This window comes from Tachypleus tridentatus, chromosome 2 (genome assembly GCF_004210375.1).
Source record: "Tachypleus tridentatus isolate NWPU-2018 chromosome 2, ASM421037v1, whole genome shotgun sequence".
NCBI classification, from domain to species: Eukaryota; Metazoa; Arthropoda; class Merostomata; order Xiphosura; family Limulidae; genus Tachypleus; species Tachypleus tridentatus.
This window is the reverse complement of record NC_134826.1, coordinates 89,805,111-89,828,295: the sequence shown is the minus strand read 5'-3', so window position 1 is coordinate 89,828,295 and position 23,185 is coordinate 89,805,111. Positions and strand designations below refer to the sequence as shown.

The following is a 23,185-nucleotide window of genomic DNA, read 5'->3' as shown; positions in this document are numbered from 1 at the left end:
TAATTTTCTCTCTGATGTTAATATTTGTCACGTCCGGTACGTCAGTTCCTTTTGTGATTTACGTCATATATAACGCAAACAAATGTCAAGGGGAATTGACAGATGGATTGTTATAAACGATTGGTCATTTCTTAAAAAAAAAGAAAAAAAGGCAACTGCTGGGATCTTTAATTAATGAATTATCCCGTCTCCCAGGTGGGACACGGAAAGTTTACAGATTTAAAACTAAAAATTCCGGGTGGAAACAACGGGTAGATTTGTTTTGAAGAAACAAACAGAATGACACTTGTCACCTAGTAAATGGAGTTTTCTGGTGTTATCATAAAGTCAGGTATATGACGAAGGGCTAGTATTACCGCCGGTGCAATTTCGTTATGCAAAATAAAAAGACGAATTTGAGACAGAACAGAGTTCAACGACCGTTTCTGCCCATTTCTATCTTTGAGACAGACCCGAAACACATTGTGACAAAATCAATATTACTACATATTATTAGAAAACTCTACCCCACGCCTTACTGACACAAAGGTTCAGGCTTAGCCATAGAATAACCCCAGAGATTAGAGTAAGAATGCATCCAACTGTTTATTCTACTTATTTTATCAAGATAAAGCTTCTAATTGTTTTCTTCATCTACAGAAGGAACTTTCTCTTCTTCATTTTTTGAAAGAAACTTTGCCTTCTTCACAGTTGCTTCATAGTTTAGGAAAATGAATCTAGAGAAAATTGACATGATCCACTGTTTCTAGAAAACCACTCACTGGGTTAGCTGCGCATAACTGTCCCTATTTTTAAACTGATAGATTAAAAGAAAGACAGACTGTCAACACCTCGCCTACCCGTTTCTTCTTGAAATAACAAATTTACGCTTTTGTAACAACGGGTAACGAAATCATTTAGTTACCATTGAGCAGAATCCAAGGAAGTTCGGATTTCACTGGTTGTATATGTGTGTATTTTTAAAGTTCCAAACAAAGCCGTAAAGGTGGCTGTATTAAACTACAGATGGCAGCAGGGTACGCTATCTGCATTACGTAACCTTTAACTGATGCTCTAACAGAGCTCTTAAAGAAAACATGATTTTAAAAGTTGTGCGTGTGTTTGGCCATAAAGATTACTGCTTTAAACTAAAGATGGCAGCTAAGTTCTCGCTAATTACGATATTTTTACAAATACTGCTTTCCTTCTTACCCCATTAATATCTTGATTACTAATCTTCCTAGAGCGCATGCGTGTGTTTTAATGATGAAGCGACATTAAAGAAAGGAACTCAGTGAAAGGTTACTGATACGCTATTTTAGAGTAAAGCCACAATGAGTTATCTGCTGTGTCTACTGCAGGGAATCGAATCCTGGATTTTAACACAGCAAGTCTGGAGGACTCCCTCTGAAACGAGAGGTCAGAACATTTATATATATTGTAAAAATTAACGTATTTTTGGATTCACAATTTAAGAGAAACGGACGATCAACAATGTAGGTGAGAAGCTGTCATGTCTCGCCAGATGGCGCTTAGTCAGAACAGTATTTTGCATTTTTTTAAATCTTGAAATAATGAAAACATTTATCCTCAAAACACAATTCCAGCATCCGAGTAACACCATTTATTGTTCCTCGGCAGGCCAGTGGAACGTTTGCGTACTCACAACGTTGAAATGCAAGGTTTGATTACCCGTGTTAAATAAACAACAGTGGACACACTTTAATATTATGTAATTTTAAACAATTATGTTTCATAGGTAGATGATCGAGGGAGTTTTATAGATGTGGAGAGATATGGGGTGATTAATTTTGTTTTAAAACTGGGTGCTCTGGAAATACATATATAAGAGAGTTATGAACAAGTTGAAACGTGAAATATCTTACAGAGCGCATATATTCAGACTTAACGGTCATTCGCGCTTTGCAAGCTCGTGAAACATGTATATGAACCGAGCTGTGTATTATAAAATTTACACGAGTAACTCTGTTGTGCATCTTAATATAACTATGGTTGTGTATTATTAAGTTTTCATGTGTATCCTTGTTGTGTATTTAACTATAACTATGTTGGTATATTATAACGTTCACATGTGTATCCTTGTTGTGTATCTTACTATAACTATGTTGGTGTATTATTAAGTGTAATATGTTGTTTACTGTACGTATTAATTAACAATGTTTATCTTTATTATTTATCTCGCAACAAACAACCTGACAAACTTAATGTCTTTTAACATTATGTTATGTTCAGAAGAAACTTGATATCTTTACTGGTCCGTGTTTTACATTATGTCACGTTGTGAACAAACTTGATATCATTACTGGTCAACGTTTTAACAATATGTCACGTTGTGAACAAACTCGATATCTATACTGGTCAATGTTTTAACATTATGCCATGTTGTGAACAAACTTGATATCTTTACTGGTAAATGTTTTAACATTATATTACGTTAGGAACAAAGTTCATATATTTACTGGTACGTGTTTTAACATTATGTCACGTTGTGAACAAACTTGACATATTTACTGGGAAATGTCTTAACATTATATTACGTTAGGAACAAAGTTGATATCTTTAATCTTCAATGTCTTAGCATTAAGCCATATTGCGAACAAACTTGATATCTTTACTGGTCCGTGTTCTAACATTATGTCACGTTGTGAACAAACTTGATATCATTACTGGTCAATGTTTCAACAATATATCACGTTGTGAACAAACTCGATATCTTTACTGGTCAATGTTTTAACATTATACCATGTTGTGAACAAACTTAATATCTTTACTGGTAAATGTTTTAACATTATGTTACGTTATGAATACAATTGATAGATATACTGGTCCGTGTTTTAACATTATGTTACGTTATAAACAAACTTTATATTTTACTGGTCAATGTTTTAAATTATGTTGCGTTATGAACAAACTTGATATCTCTACTGGTTTATGTTTTAACAATATGTGACGTTGTGAACAAACTTGATATCTTTATTAGTCAATGTCTTAGCATTAAGCCATGTTTTGAAAACACGATATATTTACTGGTAAATGTTTTAACATTATGTTACGTTATGAATAAAGTTGATATATTTTCTGGTCAATGTCTTAACATTATGCCACGTTGTGAACAAACTTGATGTCTTTACGGGTCCGTGTATTAACATAATGTCACCTTGTAAACAAACTTGATATCTTTACTGGTCAATGTTTTAAAAATATATCACGTTGAGCACAAACTTGATATCTTTACTGGTCAATGTTTTAACATTTTGCCATGTTGTGAACAAATTTCATATCGTTACTGGTCCATGTTTTAACATTATGCCATGTTGTGAACAAACTTGATATCTTTACTGGTGCGTGTTTTCACATTATGTTACGTTGTGAAGAAACTTGATATCTTTACTGGTCAATGTATCAACATTATGTTACGTTATGAACAAAATTGATATTTTTACTGGTCAATGTCTTAACATTATGCCATGTTGTGAACAAACTTGATATCTTTACTGGTCAATGTTTTAAATTATGTAACGTTAGGAAAAAATTTGACATCTTTTCTGGTCAATGTCTTAACATTATGTCACGTTTTAAACAAACATGATATCTTTCTGGTCCGTGTTTTAACAATATGTCATGTTGTGAACAAACTTGATATCTTTACTGGTCAATGTTTTAAATTATGTCAAGTTATCAACAAAATTGATATATTTTCTGGTCAATGTCTTAACATTATACAACGTTGTGAACAAACTTGATATCTTTACGAGTCCGTGTTTTAACATAATGTCACCTTGTAAACAAACTTGATATCTTTACGAGTCCGTGTTTTAACATAATGTCACCTTGTAAACAAACTTGATATCTTTACTGGTCAACGTTTTAACAATATGTCACGTTGCGTACAAACTTGATATCTTTACTGGTCCATGTTTTAACATTATGCCATGTTGTGAACAAACTTGATATCTTTACTGGTCAATGTCTTAGCATTAAGCCATGTTGTGAACACCCTTGATATCATTACTGGTCAATGTTTCAACAATATATCACGTTGTGAACAAACTCGATATCTTTACTGGTCAATGTTTTAACATTATACCATGTTGTGAACAAACTTAATATCTTTACTGGTAAATGTTTTAACATTATGTTACGTTATGAATACAATTGATAGATATACTGGTCCGTGTTTTAACATTATGTTACGTTATAAACAAACTTTATATTTTACTGGTCAATGTTTTAAATTATGTTGCGTTATGAACAAACTTGATATCTCTACTGGTTTATGTTTTAACAATATGTGACGTTGTGAACAAACTTGATATCTTTATTAGTCAATGTCTTAGCATTAAGCCATGTTTTGAAAACACGATATATTTACTGGTAAATGTTTTAACATTATGTTACGTTATGAATAAAGTTGATATATTTTCTGGTCAATGTCTTAACATTATGCCACGTTGTGAACAAACTTGATGTCTTTACGGGTCCGTGTATTAACATAATGTCACCTTGTAAACAAACTTGATATCTTTACTGGTCAATGTTTTAAAAATATATCACGTTGAGCACAAACTTGATATCTTTACTGGTCAATGTTTTAACATTTTGCCATGTTGTGAACAAATTTCATATCGTTACTGGTCCATGTTTTAACATTATGCCATGTTGTGAACAAACTTGATATCTTTACTGGTGCGTGTTTTCACATTATGTTACGTTGTGAAGAAACTTGATATCTTTACTGGTCAATGTATCAACATTATGTTACGTTATGAACAAAATTGATATTTTTACTGGTCAATGTCTTAACATTATGCCATGTTGTGAACAAACTTGATATCTTTACTGGTGGCTTTTCTTACATTATATTACGTTATGAACAAACTTGATATATTTACTGTTCAATGACTTTGCATTATGCCATGTTGTGAACAAACTTGATATCTTTACTGGTCAATGTTTTAAATTATGTAACGTTAGGAAAAAATTTGACATCTTTTCTGGTCAATGTCTTAACATTATGTCACGTTTTAAACAAACATGATATCTTTCTGGTCCGTGTTTTAACAATATGTCATGTTGTGAACAAACTTGATATCTTTACTGGTCAATGTTTTAAATTATGTCAAGTTATCAACAAAATTGATATATTTTCTGGTCAATGTCTTAACATTATACAACGTTGTGAACAAACTTGATATCTTTACGAGTCCGTGTTTTAACATAATGTCACCTTGTAAACAAACTTGATATCTTTACGAGTCCGTGTTTTAACATAATGTCACCTTGTAAACAAACTTGATATCTTTACTGGTCAACGTTTTAACAATATGTCACGTTGCGTACAAACTTGATATCTTTACTGGTCCATGTTTTAACATTATGCCATGTTGTGAACAAACTTGATATCTTTACTGGTCAATGTCTTAGCATTAAGCCATGTTGTGAACACCCTTGATATCATCACTGGTCAATGTTTCAACAATATATCACGTTGTGAACAAACTCGATATCTTTACTGGTCAATGTTTTAACATTATTCCATGTTGTGAACAAACTAAATATCTTTACTGGTAAATGTTTTAAATTATGTCAAGTTATCAACAAAATTGATATATTTTCTGGTCAATGTCTTAACATTATACCACGTTGTGAACAAACTTGATATCTTTACTGGTCAATGTTTTAAACTATGTCACGTTATGAACAAACTTGATATCTTTACTGATCAATGTCTAAACATTAAGCCATGTTGTGAACAAACTTGATATCTTTACTGATCCGTGTTTTAACATTATATCACGTTGTGAACAAACTCGATATCTTTACTGGTCAATGTTTTAACATTATTCCATGTTGTGAACAAACTAAATATCTTTACTGGTAAATGTTTTAACATTATGTTACGTTATGAATAAAGTTGATATAATTACTGGTACGTGTTTTAACATTATGCCACGTTGTGAACAAACTTGATATCTTTACTGATCAATGTCTAAACATTAAGCCATGTTGTGAACAAACTTGATATCTTTACTGATCCGTGTTTTAACATTATGTCACGTTGTGAACAAACTTGATATCTTTACTGGTCAATGTTTTAAAAATATATCACGTTGAGCACAAACTTGATATCTTTACTAGTCAATGTCTTAACATTTTGCCATGTTGTGAACAAATTTCATATCGTTACTGGTCCATGTTTAAACATTATGCCATGTTGTGAACAAACTTGATATCTTTACTGGTGCGTGTTTTAACATTATGTTACGTTCTGAAGAAACTTGATATCTTTACTGGTCAATGTTTTAACATTATGTTACGTTATGAACAATCTTGATATCTTTACTAGTACGTGTTTTAATATTATGTTACGTTAAGAACAAATTTGACATCTTTATTGATCCGTTTTTTAACATTATGTTACGTTATGAACAAATTTGATATTTTTACTGGTCAATGTCTTAACATTATGCCATGTTGTGAACAAACTAAATATCTTTACTGGTAAATGTTTTAAATTATGTCAAGTTATCAACAAAATTGATATATTTTCTGGTCAATGTCTTAACATTATACCACGTTGTGAACAAACTTGATATCTTTACTGATCAATGTCTAAACATTAAGCCATGTTGTGAACAAACTTGATATCTTTACTGATCCGTGTTTTAACATTATGTCACGTTGTGAACAAACTTGATATTTTTACTGGTCAATGTCTTAACATTATGCCATGTTGTGAACAAACTTGATATCTTTACTGGTGGCTTTTGTTACATTATATTACGTTATGAACAAACTTGATATATTTACTGTTCAATGACTTTGCATTATGCCATGTTGTGAACAAACTTGATATCTTTACTGATCCGTGTTTTAACATTATGTCACGTTACGAAAAAATTTGATATCTTTTCTGGTCAATGTCTTAACATTATGCCACGTTGTAAACAAACTTGATATCTTTACTGGTTAATGTTTTAACCGTATGTCACGAAGTGTAGGAACGTGATATCTTTACTAATCAATGTTTTAACATTTTTTAACACTAACATTTAACATTTTATATATTTTTAACATATATAACAAACTCGATATCTTTACTGTTCCATGTTCTAACATTATGTCATGTTGTGAACAAACTTGACATCTTTTCTGGTAAATGTTTTAACATTATATTACGTTATGAACAAAGTTGATATCTTTACTCTTCAATGTCTTAGCATTAAGCGATGTTGTGAACAAACTTGATATCTTTTCTGGTCAATGTCTTAGCATTAAGCCATGTTGTGAACAAACTTGATATCTTTACTGGTCAATGTTTTATTCTATGTCACGTTATGAACAAACTTGATATCTTTACTGGTCCGTGTTTTAACATTATGTCTCGTTGTGAACAAACTTGATATCATTACTGGTCAATGTTTCAACAATATTTTACGTTATGAATAAAGTTGATATATTTACTGGTCCGTGTTTTAACATTTTGTTACGTTATGAACAAACTTTATATTTTACTGGTCAATGTTTTAAATTATGTTACGTTATAAACAAACTTGATATCTTTACTGGTTTATGTTTTAACAATATGTCACGTTGTGAACAAACTTGATATCTTTATTGGTCAATGTCTTAGCATTAAGCCATGTTTTAAAAAAACGATATATTTACTGGTAAATGTTTTAACATTATGTTACGTTATGAATAAAGTTGATATATTTACTGGTACGTGTTTTAACATTATGTTACGTTATGAGCAAAGTTGATATCTTACTGGTCAATGTTTTAAACTGTGTCACGTTATGAACAAACTCGATATCTTTACTGGTCAATGTTTTAACAATATGTCACGTTGTGAACAACCTTGATATCTTTATTGGTCAATGTCTTAGCATTAAGCCATGTTGTGAACAAACATTATATCTTTACTGGTCAATGTTTTAAATAATGTCAATTTATGAACAAATTTGATATATTTTCTGGTCAATGTCTTAACATTATGCCACGTTGTAAACAAACTTGATATCTTTACTGGTCCGTGTTTTAACTAAATGTCACGATGTGTACAAACGTTATATCTTTACTGGTCGTGTTTTAACATTATGTTATGTTGTGAACAAACTTGACATCTTTACTGGTATATGTTTTAACATTATGTTACGTTATGAACAAAGTTGATATCTTTACTGTTCAATGTCGTAGCATTAAGTTATGTTGTGAACAAACTTGATATCTTTACTGTTCATTGTTTTAAATTATGTCATGTTATGAACAAACTTGATATATTTTCTAGTCAATGTCTTAAAATTATGCTATGTTGTGAATAAACTTGATATCTTTACTGGTCCGTGTTTTAACATTATGTTACATTATGAAGAAACTTGATATCTTTACTGGTCAATGTTTAAAATTATGTCACGTTATGAACAAAATTGATATTTTTACTGGTCAATGTCTTAACATTATGCCATGTTGTGAACAAACTTGATATCTTTACTGATAAATGTTTTAACATTATATTACGTTATGAACAAACTTGATATCTTTTCTGGTGAATGTCTTAACAATATGTTTAGTTATGAACAAACTTGATATCTTTACCGGTCAATGTCTTAACAATATGTTTAGTTATGAACAAACTTGATATCTTTGCCGGTCAATGTTTTATCATTATTCCATGTTGTGAACAAACGTGATATCTTTACTGATAAATGTTTTAACATTATGTTACGTTATGAACAATGTTGATATCTTTACTGGTCGTGTTTTAACATAATACTTCGTTATGAACAAACTTGATATCTTTACTGGTCAATGTTTTAACACAATGCCATGTTGTGAACAAATTACCTGTCTTGTTTTAAAGGTTCACGAACAACGTTAGGTGTTATGCGTTACAGCGAATTCGGGAAATGAGACCTTGAGTTCAAGAAGTATACATTGCAATAGTAAACTTACTCAGATAGGGATAGTCAACTGTCTGGGGTCTGGGTAAACGACTACGACGCTCACTTGGAGAACATGTGAAATAGTAAGCATCTACAGACTTGGATTTCTCTATTGTAAATTTTCGCCATTTCCTGATCCTCTGTCCCACCCCTCGTAAGGGGTTCATCCCTGTTGGAACAACTCTTCTATCTTGTTTATCTGGTTCCATAACTGGGAAGTCGTATTCGAGAGCACCTCGACTGTCTCGGGTAATACTTATGAGTGTTGTGACGAGCAATTGCGTCACGCTTCACGATAATACCGCGTGTTGCTATGGGAACACAATTCATCATAAAATAAATCTTGGAACAGCAAACGATTGGTACAAGTCTATGTGTGCTGCTAAAATGAGGCTCATACACAATTGGGACGTTTAGCATATCTTAAATTTAGTTAGTAAGTTAGGACCGATGCCTTCTTTTGAGAGCATCAACCTCTAGGTGTAGGAAGTTTTTTAGAAACCATAATACGCTTTTTTCATTCAAACTAGCTCTCCTAGGCTAGACTGCGCTGTAACATGCAGGTGTTTTCCTTAGGCCTTCGAGGAAAGCCATGTCGTGGCTCACAAACTGCAGGGGTTTACAAACTAGGGGCCGCAAACCCTCCCAGGGGGAGTCGTTGGAAATACACAAGCTGAAAAATATTCAGAATCTATATATTCATTAGGTGGGGAGACTTCAGTTAAGATGATTTGAGGATTCCTTAGGTGAGAGATTTGAGAATCCCTTATATAACGTACTTACAAGACATTCGTGCGCAAGGAAATAGAAGATTGGTTATTTCATGGTGAAACTGATTAAGGTACAGAGGTATTTGTCGGAGGAAAGGAGAACATGTGATAAAATCTTATTATTACATGAAATAGTTGATATTTTCAACCTCACTGGTGGGTTGTGAGACACGTGGGCCAAATGTTCAAGTCTCAAACTCTCCACAATTATGAAATGCTGACCAAAGAGAAATGACGTTCAGTAAGTAATCCCCACCGCATAAGCTGTTTTTACTCTTAACCAGATCGTGTTCAGCGATATATGACAGCTCGATATTTGGACCTTACGATAAACTCTAGGCCACGATTAGACCTGCTCTTGCGTCTGGCGGATGTTTCGCAAACAAAGCGAGATATTTATATTTATCACGTTACTTGATTTTTACCGATTTTCGCTTAAGAAAAAGACAATTTGTTACGTGTTTTTTTATCATTCTTTCACTATCTGCTGCCACTTCCAGTATTCCCTGATCTAACACTAGCATTCTCACGTCTCCAGACTGGATTTTACTTTCCACGTATGTATGAGGGAGTAAAAACAAGAGTTATAGGACCTCTAGAAACGTTAGCGCGATGGAATTCCAGAACTATCAAATGTAAAGCTGGGAAAAAATGTTTTCGATTCGGGAGATATTAGTTTACAACAGCTTCTGACAGCTGCTTTGAAAACTTAAGAAAACAACGACATAATCATTCGAGAAACACGTAAAACTTTAGTTTCGTCTAAAGAACACTTTAGATTGATTTGTAAAATCGTGCAACTGTAAAGTTAAAGTTTCCAAGTGTGGAACTTGAAACGTAATTTTTTTAAAACGTGATGCGAGAGAATAGAATGAAGGTACGGTAATCTCCTTAACAAAAACAACAAATTAAATCAAAATATATTTTTGTTTGTTTTAAAAGACAAAGCCTTTAGGTCAGTAGTGATCAATATAAAAATAGTGTTTAATAAACTGAAACATTATTTAGTAATTTTACTGATTCCACGGAACCTTGAACATTGTTAAGTAGTTCTGCTGATAACAAGGTACGTAGAACATTGTTAAGTAGTTCTACTGATAACAAGGTACGTAGAACATTGTTAAGTAGTTCTGCTGATAACAAGGTACGTAGAACCTTGTTAAGTAGTTCTGCTGATAACAAGATACGTAGAACATTGTTAAGTAGTTCTACTGATAACAAGGTACGTAGAACATTGTTAAGTAGTTCTACTGATAGCAAGGTACTTAGAACATTGTTAAGTAGTTCTACTGATAACAAGATACGTAGAACATTGTTAAGTAGTTCTACTGATAACAAGGTACGTAGAACATTGTTAAGTAGTTCTACTGATAACAAGGTACGTAGAACATTGTTACGTAGTTCTACTGATAACAAGGTACGTAGAACATTGTTAAGTAGTTCTACTGATTCCACGGAACTTATAACATTGTTAAGTAGTTCTACTGATAACAGGGTACCTAGAACATTGTTAAGTAGTTCTACTGATAACAAGGTACCTAGAACATTGTTATGTAGTTATAGGCTTAGGGAGGGCCTACATTTCTATTTTCAATGTACCCAAATCAAGTATTGTGTTTAGAAGTTCACCATAAAATAAAAGATGTACAACAATAATTATGTAATGTGACATATAACTTACTGTAACCATCTTCTGAAATCTTCTGAAGAGAGGGTTTTCCTTGGTTTTTCCGAAGTGAAATCGACGAGAAACTTATCCCTTGAGAAAGAAGATGATAAAGTTATAGGTAAGACGAACCACAATATATGAACGTATAAAGTCCATAAACTAAAAATAATTAACTTTTTTGATGTACTCTATCATAAAAAATGTTTATTTCGCATATATTTTTTGCTAGGTACAAAAGAAAGCTCCTTTGTACATAAACTGTACAAAAACTTCCGCATTCAAAGAACAGGGAAAACATCGTCATCTGTTAAGTGTTTTCGTCACTATCATAGATGAAAAAATAAAAAAAGAGATTTTTGTCTTCCATATTTATCTGTTATTAAAACTTTAATTAAAATAAATTACAGAACAACGTTTAGAACATCTTAGGTTATCCTTAACAAAGATGATTTTTACTTCAAGTGGGTTTCTCGCCATCACGAATATTGGGATATTTGTCTAGAAAAGGTGTACCGAAATAAAGCCTATTTACAAATTAAACTTTAGAAGTGAATTAGACAGCAGGCAGATGGAAACTAATCTGTGATTGTTAGGGCATTTCTCTTTTCGTTTCCGAGAAAATCAATCGTAAACCCGATTTCTCATTGTGGTTTCGAATCTAGATAGAACCTTCGTGTTATTTTTCAGTCGTGGGGATGAAAGAGCGAGCATATTTGATGTCAGGAGGATACTAACCCGCAACCCTAACATTACAAGTCGAGTACCCTAACCACTTGACCATGCCGGGTCTCGACAGGAAAGAAAGTGTGATAGATTTGAAGTGTTAAAAGATAAAACAGCAATAAATATCTAATGCAAGAAATTTCTAAATCGACGTAGACTGAAAGATTGGCTTTTGGCTATGTTCTCATTGGGATGTTGTATCTTGAGACAAGTCTCGTTTTGTGTTATGTTGTATCTTGAGACGACTTGTTTTGAGTTATATTGGATCTTGAGACATGTCTTGTTTTGGGTTACGTTATATCTTAAGACATGTCTTCTTTTGGGTTACGTTGTATCTTGAGACATGTTTTCTTTTGTGTTACGTTGTACTTTGAGACATGTCTCCTTTTTGGTTATGTTATATCTTGAGACATGTCTGTCTTATTTTGGGTTATGTTGTGATGACGAGACGGACATTAGGTACAGAGAGATCGTAATATTAACACAGACAATGTGATAAACGTGTGGTGTAGCAGAGACTAAAACCTTGAGATGTGATACTGGGTAACTCAATGAAATTAATGACGTCTAAAAACACTGAACAGTCTCTTTCACGATTGGTGAAACCTCTGAAATTGTACACAACTTTAGATAAACAAAATATTATAATGGGATAAAAACAGAACTTATTAAACAATACTTAGCCTGTTCGTATGATTTCTACTTACCTGTGGTTTGGAAAGTGTTGTTTACTTCTGGTTGGACTTGTATGATGCTGAGACTCGGGGTGACCATGGCTGGAAGAGTTTTAGCTCTCATAAATGGTGGTTTATTCTTTGGTGTAGGTTTTTCTGACACATGACTAGAGTGAACAAAAACAATCATTGTTAACGTACATACTTTTGAGGAAAATTTGTGTCTCACAAAACAAAAAATTTCAAATCTATATGTTCTGTAATTGTTTGAAACTAAAACATACAATAATATAGTTTACTATCATTGCAACTTTCTAACGACTGTTTTGAAAAACACGTTCCATCGCGAGGCTTAACCCTTAAATAGTGGGAATGTTATAAGTAGCAGCATCAATTCATGATGGTTGCCGTTTAAGGGTTAAATAGCTAATGTTAGAGACTAATCTTACTACAATGGACGTACATATCTATTTATCTATGTGACCGACATAACAAATACAAATGGCGCCAACTATTGAATGGCTCCACAAACAAAAGCCCTTAAAAATGTTCACACTTTGGGTATTGAAGATTCAGACAAATAGGGAAATAATTAAGGTGTGTACAATAACAATTTATTTACCACAAAACACAATTTCAAACAGAAGTACTCTCCTCACAACAAGAACATGTCTTTGACTAGGACTCTACGTGTGGGTTTGATTATATTTTTAAAAAATGTTATTTTTCTTATCAATGAAGGTCACCACTTTTAATATATAAAAACATTACAAACATTCATTGAATTTAAACAAAGATAAAAAATAGCTGAAAACACACAGTGTTACAGAAAAAACAAACATTTTAATACTGGGTTAAGGTAAAAGAAACGCCATACTCACAGTGACGTTTCGTGTATTGTTTGTTTGTTTTGAATTTCGCGCACAGCTACACGAGGCTGTCTGCGCTCGCTGCCCCTAATTTAACAATGTAAGACTGGAGGAAAGACAGTTAATCATCAACACTCACCGCCAACTCTTGGGTTGCTCTTTTACCAACGATTAGTAGGATTGACCGTGATATTATAACGGACCCACGGCTGAAAGGGGCGAGCATGTTTAGTGTGACGGGGATTCGAACCTGCGACCCTCAGGTTACGAGTCGATAGCCTTAACCACTGGCCATGCTGAGCCCAATATTTCATATAAATTACTGTGTACTGTAGTTAAGATGGAACGCCATTTTTGACGGAGAGTTTGACTATATTTTCAAGAGGTATCTGCACATGGTAGTCCCTAATTTGGAGATGATACGATAAAAGTAAAGTAATTAAACAAAAGCAACCACCGCCAACGTTTGGGGTGATGTTATTTGACCTCAAAGGTAATGATTTTGTGATCTGAATATTTGTGATTTTATAAAATCAATTCGCACAAATATCAACAACATAATGAGACTGGGCCATCATGAAATCCGAAACCTCATAAATGTCTTCTCTGATTGTACAAAAATCAATTCCAGTTAATGCAGCTTTAACAAAGAATCAGTTCTTAAACTTTATCCAATGTCAAAAAATTAGAAAGAGATCAATCTTTCTCATCTATTAAGGACATAATATTTTCATTTCTCTCATAGTTACTAGAGCTCCCCCTGGGCTTTTAAACGAGAGTATACGCTAACTAATGTTCATGATTTAAAAAAAAAAAAGACATTCGCGAATGATAAACCTTAAAATATAAGCTGTTATAAAAGGAAAGTACGATATTTATCAACTAGCATGCATGACATAGGAAGTAAATGGATGGATATTCCACCTCTGCAGTTTTAAACATTATCCTTTATCCCTATTTCATTTAAAATAATTAAGTACTTAATTTCTTGTACGAAGTTATTAGAAAAGTCCTCTAGGGTTTAAAGACTGTCGAAAACTAGAAGAAAAACTGTAAGTATCTGTTACATTACCGAAACAAAATATTTACCATCATTTCTTTCCCTGATGAAGAAGTTCAAATCTCCAAAACACACAGAGATTCGGGCACTCCATCCTATTAGTGATCAATAAAAACACTAGTGGCGCTACTTTTGGAAGCTTCAAGGAGATGTTACTTAATGATAAAACTTATTATTGAAAATTAAAACGAAGCATCAATAATATAACCGAGACCATAGAAAAATGCTCTCCATATTATGAGTTTGTGACACATTAGAATGTCAGTCAATAACAACGATTGATATTTCAAAAATCAGTTGTAAGGCAACGTTTACCAATTATCCAATGCTACATTTTTATTTTTTATTTTAAAATAAAATCGGCGTGTGGGATATTCATTCCGGTATATCTAGCTTTCTAACCTGTGCTCTTTTAAAATAGCGCATTCATAATAGGTTTTGGTTGCTTTGTACGTTGTTATGTCATTACACTTTTCTTGCATAGTTTTAAAGTTATACCTAAAAAGTATTAGACGTAAAATGAGCCTCAACAATGTACATACACGAGTTCTGACACAGAGAGCCACTAAGCCTAATTATATTAAAATATACAGCTTGAGCCATTAAGCCTCGTTAATCCAAAATTTACACCTTAAGCCATTAATCCTAGTTAGTTCAAAATGTACAGTGTCAGCCACAAAATCCTACTTAGTTCAAATTGTACAGTGTCAGCCACTAAAGCCTGCTTAGTTCAAAATGTACAGTGTCGGCCACTCAAGTATACTTAGTTCAAAATGTACTAAAGCCTACTTAGTTCAAAATGTACTGAAGCCTACTTAGTTCAAAATGTACTAAAGCCTACTTCGTTCAAAATCTGGCAACAGATTTAACAAAACATGAACTGTTTGTCCACCACTTCACAAACAGCACTATGTTATCTCGTACTTTAGTCGGAATAATTATTTAGGAGTTTTCTGATTTGATTTTTTTCTTTCTTGAAGTATAGTAGTAATATTCTGAAAAAGTAACTTTGTTCTCAAAATAAATGGATTGTTGAGTATGACAACCTCAAAAAATCTCTGAAAATAACAACAACAAAACCTTTTTTCTTGTTCTTAAAATTTGAGAGAAAGTTAAGAAAGCATGTAAGCAAGCGAAAGTAATATGGTATATATAATGAGACGTGGTATAAGGTCTTGGAACTTGAGAAAAACCACGAGATCAGAGCCATGTTGCAAAAGATGGAACATTTATTGACATAAAAAAGAGATATAAGGTCAGATAGTGTGTGTATCAAATATAAGGATGGCAAAATTATGTTTAAAAGAGTTGCAATGACCAGAAGATAGACAAAGTGCATAATTAACTTGTAGAATGACCCTAATCATGGAGAGTCCAGAATGATAAAGGGAGACACCGGTTCAAGTTTTAAGAACGAAGTGTTGATAAAGTAACAACAGAACACCTGTATCAAAGTTAATGTTAATGATAGTAACAAAACTACAAATCTGATCACATACCTAGTGATTTAAGCCACTCTTTATTCATAAAATTGTCAAAAGAGAAAAAGCAATGGAATGTATTCAACGCTGAAAAATAAGCCTGACGATTCGCCTCGTGAAAGTAATGCTGAAAAATCAAGTTAGGGAGAAATCTGACCATTTTGGAGTCGGAGATAAGATAAGGATTTAGGCTTAGGCAAAGTACAGGCACGAGAGAAGAAATATTGAATCTTATATCAAAGTTTGATAATTATCTGGAAGTGAACAAGACCATACACTAAAGGAGACTTCTGTACCATCAAAAGATAATAAATGTGTTAACCAAGAAAGACACAGACGGTGTAGCTGTCAGATTCATCCATAACCAGTACTTGGTTCGAAGAGCAAGTATTCTTTTAGAAGAAGGTCAGTTAAACACTTTCAGCGTTAGGTGTGGTTAAGACAACAACACAGAACAGGTATTTATAGAGATAGACGAGCTTCTAGAATTAAGAATTGAAAAGGTTAATATAATGTCATTCACATACAATTCTACTGGTAGATTCAGAGGAACCATTAGAAAATTAATGGACTCAGTGAGTAGACGAAATTTAATGTATGGGTTGAGCATTAACATAAAGAAAAGAAATATATATGTAAAAACGGCTGGTATGTATAGAGAAAGCACTTTATAGAGGAGCGAACAACGTTTCGACCTTCTTCGGTCATCGTCAGGTTCACAAAGAAAGAGGTAACTGACCGGAAGCTGACCACATCTTTGAAGGCGGTTGTGTAAGTGAGTGTAGGAATGTAGAGGGCGCGCTTATATGTTTGATTATATTTATTAATATAGGTATAAATATGTTCCTTTCTATTGGTTTATTTTGGGCTTGAGTTGTTGTATAAGAGAGGCTTCTTTAATTTTGCGTGTGTTTCTTTATTCAGTATTTGGGTGATTTTTATGGTTATGTTGTGTTTATTTGACTTGCAGTGTTCGAAAACGTGTAAAGGTTACTTTCTGTGTTCTTTGAATCTGGTTTCCATTTTTCTATTTGTTTCTCCAGTATAGAAGTCGTGGCAGTTATCACATTGTATTTTATAAATAATGTTGGTGTTGTGTTTGTCAGTGTAGTTTTTACATAGTATATGCCTTAGTTTTGTGCCTGGTTTTTGAATAAATTTGGTATAAACTGGAATGTCATATTTTGTTGCTAGTTTTTACCAAATGTTGTTTATTTTTTTGCTGTCGGGAATATACGGTTTCGTGATTTCGTGGGTTATATTTACTTTTGCTAGTTGATTTTGCTTTTTGTCCAGGTGTGTGCATACACCCAAGTGCAAATTAATTAAAACAAGACGGAAAATTACGATTTACTTCAATTTTTTGCGTTTTATTTCTGAGAATCCAAAAATTACTCACAAATTAATACATGATATGACCGCCTTTATTTTTCAAAAGATGATTAATCCGCTTTGACATCGAGTCTACGAGTTGACTGCAATCTTTACTAATTTTTGGATCGCGGTACCACACCTCATTTATGGCCTCAATTAGCTTATCTTTCGTAGTACAGTCTTTTCCTCGAAGTCTTTCTTTACAAATCGCCCAAAGATTTTCAATAGGATTTAAGTCCAGAGAGTTTCCAGACCAGTCCAGCACCTTTATTCGCGTTGTAAACATAAAATTCTTCACAAGTTTCGATGTGTGGCACGGAGCCAGATCTTGCTGAAAAATGCCAGATCCATCTGGAAATCTCTTTTTCAATTCTGGAACGATTTTTCTCTGCAAAACTTCGATGTACTGTGGTCCTCGCATCATACCTTCTACGATATGTAAGCCTCCGACGCCATAGTAGCTGAAAAAGCCCCAAAACATCTTCTTCAAGGGATGTTTTACGAACTAACTGATGTGAGATTCTCGAAGTTTCTCACCTGGAGATCTGCGAACATGCAGACTTCTTTGACACTGTACGAAGAAATAAGTCTCGTCACTGAATAACACTTTCCTCCATTGATGTCGAGAAAACCCACTTGTAGAGAAATATATATGTAAAAACGGTTCGTTTGGGTTGAGATTTTTTTTACGTAGAGGAGTGAACAACGTTTCTACCTTCTTCGGTCATCGTCAGGTTCACAAAGAAAGAGAGAGGTAACTGACCGGAAGCTGACCACAAGTTTGAAAGGGGTTGTGTAACTGTGTGTCGAAATGTAGAGGGCGGTGTTAGATGTTTGAATATATAATTTTATTTATTTTATTATATTAATATAGGTATAAAGGCGTTCCTTTATATTGGTTTATTTTGGGTTTAAGTTGTTGTATAAGTAAGGCTTCTTTAATTTTGCGTTTGTTTATGTTTGTTTCTTTATTTAGTATTTGAGTGTTTTCTATGGTTATGTTGTGTTTATTTGACTTGCAGTGTTCGAAAACGTGTGAAGGTGACTTTTTATGTTCTTTGAATCTGGTTTCCATTTTTCTACTTGTTTCTCCAATATAGAAGTCGTGGCAGTTATCACATTGTATTTTATAAATAATGTTGAGGGTGGTGTTTGTCAGTGTAGTTTTCACATAGTACAGACCTCAGTTTTGTGCCTGGTTTTTGAATAAATTTGGTATTAACTGGAATGTCATATTTTGTTGCTAGTTTTTGCCAAATGTTGGTTATTTTTCTGCTGATGTCGGGAATATATGGTATGCAGCAGTATATGGTATCGTGAATTATTAAATCGTGGGGTATATTTACTTTTGTTGGTTGATTTTGATTTATGTCTAGGTGTGTGCGTATAATGTTTTCTACGGTTTTTTAAGGAAACTTATTGATGTTGATGAAGTATTGTTTTATTTTGTCTAATTCATCGTTAATTTTATCTGGTGAGCATAGTTTTATGGCTGTGTTTATTTGTTTTACATTAGTACGTTGAGTTTTTTTCTTTCATTTGCTGAGTCCCAAGGAATTTATAGTCCAGTATGGGTGATGTTCGGTGGATTTCTGTTTTAAATTGTGTATCGGTTCTTGTAACTTTGACACACACTTAATTTTTTCAATCACATTAACTCTATACATCCCAACATTAACTTCACATGTGAACAGGAAGAAAGCAATCAAATATCATTTCTTAACCTCAACATCAATAAGTTTCCTTCACAAACCGTAGAAAACTTCATATGCACACACCTGGACAAAAAGCAAAATCAACTAGCAAAAGTAAATATACCCCACGAAATCACGAAACCATATATTCCCGATCTCAGCAGAAAAATAACCAACATTTGGCAAAAACTAGTAACAAAATATGACATTCCACTGTATACCTAATTTATTCAAAAACCAGGCACAGAACTAAGGCATATACTATGTAAAAACTACACTGACAAACACTACACCAACATTATTTATAAAATACAATGTAATAACTCTTCTGACTTCTATATTAAAAAAACAAGTAAAAACATGGAAACAAGATTAAAGAACATAAAAATTCACCTTCACACGTTTTCAAACATGGAAATCAAATAAACACAACATAACCATAGAAAACACCCAAATACTAAATAAAGAAACAAACATAAACAAACGCAAAATTAAAGAAGCCTTACTTATACAACAACTTAAGCCCAAAATAAACCAATACAAAGGAACACCTTTATATCTATATTAATAAATATATCCAACATTTGAGCACGCCCTCTACATTCCTATTCTCAGTTACAAAACCGCTTTCACTCACGTGGTCAGTTACCGGTCAGTAACTCTTTCTTTCTTTGTGAACCTGACGATACCGAAGAAGGTCGAAACGTTGTTCGTTCCTTTACTAACGCTTTCTCTATACATACCAGCCGTTTTTAAATATATAATTTTCTATACAAGTGGGTTTTCTCGTCATCACGGAAGGAAAACAAAATCACAGTGTGAGGATGTACAAGTTAAAGTCAACATCAGAGTGGACACAGTAGAACAAGTGGGCAAGTTTGGACAACTAATAACAGAAGATGGTAAATGTGGGTACCAAGTAAAATATGTATAGAAAATGGATCTAAACATAGAGAAGAAACTTATAACAGTTTATGTACTTTCCATTTTTATGTGTGGTGTGGACTTGAAAACTAACCAGAGAATTCTGGAACAATACAGAAGCGTTGGAAATGTGGAGTCTTAAACAAATTCAAAAACACCTTTTACAGAGGAAATACTGGAAATGGCCAAAATAAAGTGTACACTAAAATAGATCCAGAAAAGAATGTTCCAGTATTTGGGACATATTATGAAAGCATATAAGGTCCAAAGAACTTTGATAAAGGTCAAGGTGGACGACTGAGGTCGACCGTGGAGAAAATGGGTCACAGATGTCACGGAATGGTTGCAGGTCAGCTACAGTGATTGAGGAAGGAACAGAATAGACAGCCATGGCCAGCGTTAACAGATGACCTCCTGGCTGGAGCTATTATAAGTAAATTATAACAATTAAGAAGTTTTGTAACCAGTATGAACTTTTTCCCTGCCTTCCCGTTCACTCATTAACATAAGTTCATCAGCCTAATTTACATATCTGCATGATGTAAACCTTATTAACTTTTCTTGTAAATTAAATAATTTTGTTTAAGTTTTCTACTTCTAGTGGTACCAAGAATTACTTAATTACTTTCTGTTGGTCAAATAATCAAAATATATGATTAATGTTTAGGTATTTTTACCTTCATAAAAACAATACTTTTAATCAACACCAATTCCTTCCCACTCTATATGATGAATTATTGCTTTAAAAACATATAACTTGCACTGTAGCTTTCAATGTATCACACAGAGGACTGTTTTTGTTTTTTTTAATTTCGCACAAAGCTACTCGAGGGCTATCTGTGCTAGGCGTCCCTAAGTTAGCAGTGTAAGACTAGAGGGAAGGCAGCTAGTCATCACCACCCACCGCCAACTCTTTTACCAACGAATAGTGGGATTGACCGTCACATTATAACGCCCCCACCGCTGAAAGAGCGAGCATGTTTGGTGCGACGGGGATGCGAACCCGCGACCCTCAGATTACGCTTGGCCATGCCGGGCCCCACACAAAGGAAAACAATTAATATTATAGACAACAGAAGGTTTACATCACGGTAACAAGTACATCTATGGAGAATCCTTTCCAAACTAATTAGTTGCAAATTTAAAGGTTTTTTTTTTTTTTTCTAATCGTTGTTACAGAGTATTAAAATCATAAGGTAGACAACGAGTGATTCTGCTAAACAAGATCGAAATGCCAGAGATATTTTCAAATGACATAAAAGATAAACTATTAATTTTCACTAGCTAAATGAAACAAATAACCATGAAAATTACAGTTGTTTCTTGTTGGCAGGGGAGTTAATTTATTGTTTATAAATAGAACCGCTAGAGAACGCTACTAATCATGACAATGACAGAAGACGCTGCTTCCGAGTTGATGTAAATAGGCTTTACTACGAAGCTCTTTCTATACCTCTATTATGTATATTCAAAAATTAAGAAGAAACTTGGAACAAAGTTCAGTAACAAGATAGATGTTGGCTGAATATTTCAGAAGTAGCAATTAGTAACCAAATATTCAAATCGTAAATACGTATTAGCAACAGACAACTAAACACACTACACACGAGACAGAAAGATGTTTGTATATTTGAGATAGAATATTTAACTGCCTTAAAACATGCTTCTCTGTAAGTTCAAAAGTTACGCCTAACTCTTAACCTATTGTGTATTTGACTGCATGGATTTCTTCTTAATATTTGCGAATTAAAAAGTGCACTACCCTCAGATAATGAAACAAATACAGATATTCGTACAATAAGTGACTATTTATTTTCTAACAAATGATGATACCAGAAACTCTATAAACAACTAAACGTACACAATATATGACGATACCAGAGGCTGTATATTCGACTAAACGTACATAATATATAACGATACAAGAAGCTGTATATTCGACTAAACGTACATAATATATAACGATACAAGAAGCTGTATATTCAACTAAACGTACATAATATATAACGATACAAGAAGCTGTACAGTAAACGTGCACAATATGTGACGACAATAAAAGCTGTATAGTTGAGTAAACGTAAACAATATATGACGATACTAGAGACTGTATAGTCGAGTAAACATGGACAAAACCTGACAGTACCAGATGCTTACAATCGAGTAAACTTACACAATATATGAAGATACCAGAGGCTTATAGTCGTGTAAACGTACATAACATATGACAATACCAGAAGCTGTACAGTTGAGTAAGCGTACACAATATATGACGATACTAGAGGCTGTATAGTCGAGTAAACGTGCACAATATATGACTATACCAAAGGCTGTATAGAGAACGTACACAATATATGACGATAAAAGTGGCTGTTTTGTCGAGTAAATGTACACAATATATGACGATACCAGAGGCAGTATAGTCGAGTCAACGTACACAATATATAACGATACCAGAAGCTGTACAGTTGAGTAAGCGTACATAATATATGACGATACAAGAGGCTGTATAGTCGAGTAAACGTGCACAATGTATGACGATACCAGAGGCTCTATGGTAAACGTACACAATATGTGACGATACAAGAGGCTGTTTTGTCGAGTAAACGTACACAATATATGACGATAACAAAGGCTGTATAGAAAACGTACACAATATATGACGATAACAAAGGCTGTATAGAAAACGTACACAATATATGACGATACAAAAGGCTGTATAGAAAACGTACACAATATATGACGATACCAGAGGCTTATAGTCGAGTAAATGTACACAATATATGACGGTACCAGAGGTTGTATAGTCGAGTAAACGTACACAATATATGAAGATACCTGAGGCTGTATAGTCGAGTAAACGTACACAATATATGAAGATACCTGAGGCTGTATAGTCGAGTAAACGTACACAATATATGAAGATACCTGAGGCTGTATAGTCGAGTAAACGTGCACAATATGTGACGATACCAAAAGCTGTATAGTTAAGTACACGTACACAA

At 33.4% G+C, this 23,185-nt stretch overlaps 1 protein-coding gene across 21 annotated transcripts in view; it reads right to left on the bottom strand.

Moving 5' to 3' along the window:
• Positions 1 to 23,185, bottom strand: part of LOC143244484 (ankyrin repeat and fibronectin type-III domain-containing protein 1-like) — an 84,096-nt gene that overhangs the window by 29,433 nt on the left and 31,478 nt on the right. For 20 of the 21 annotated variants that reach the window (XM_076489248.1, XM_076489250.1, XM_076489228.1 and 17 more), the window contains 2 exons: positions 12,815 to 12,948; positions 11,397 to 11,474 (listed from right to left, as the gene is read on the bottom strand). In XM_076489248.1, the coding sequence (XP_076345363.1) occupies positions 11,397 to 11,474; positions 12,815 to 12,948 (212 nt within the window). Of the gene's footprint in view, positions 1 to 8,955; positions 9,210 to 11,396; positions 11,475 to 12,814; positions 12,949 to 23,185 lie in introns of those variants that run through there. The other variant, XM_076489244.1, reaches the window with a different exon arrangement.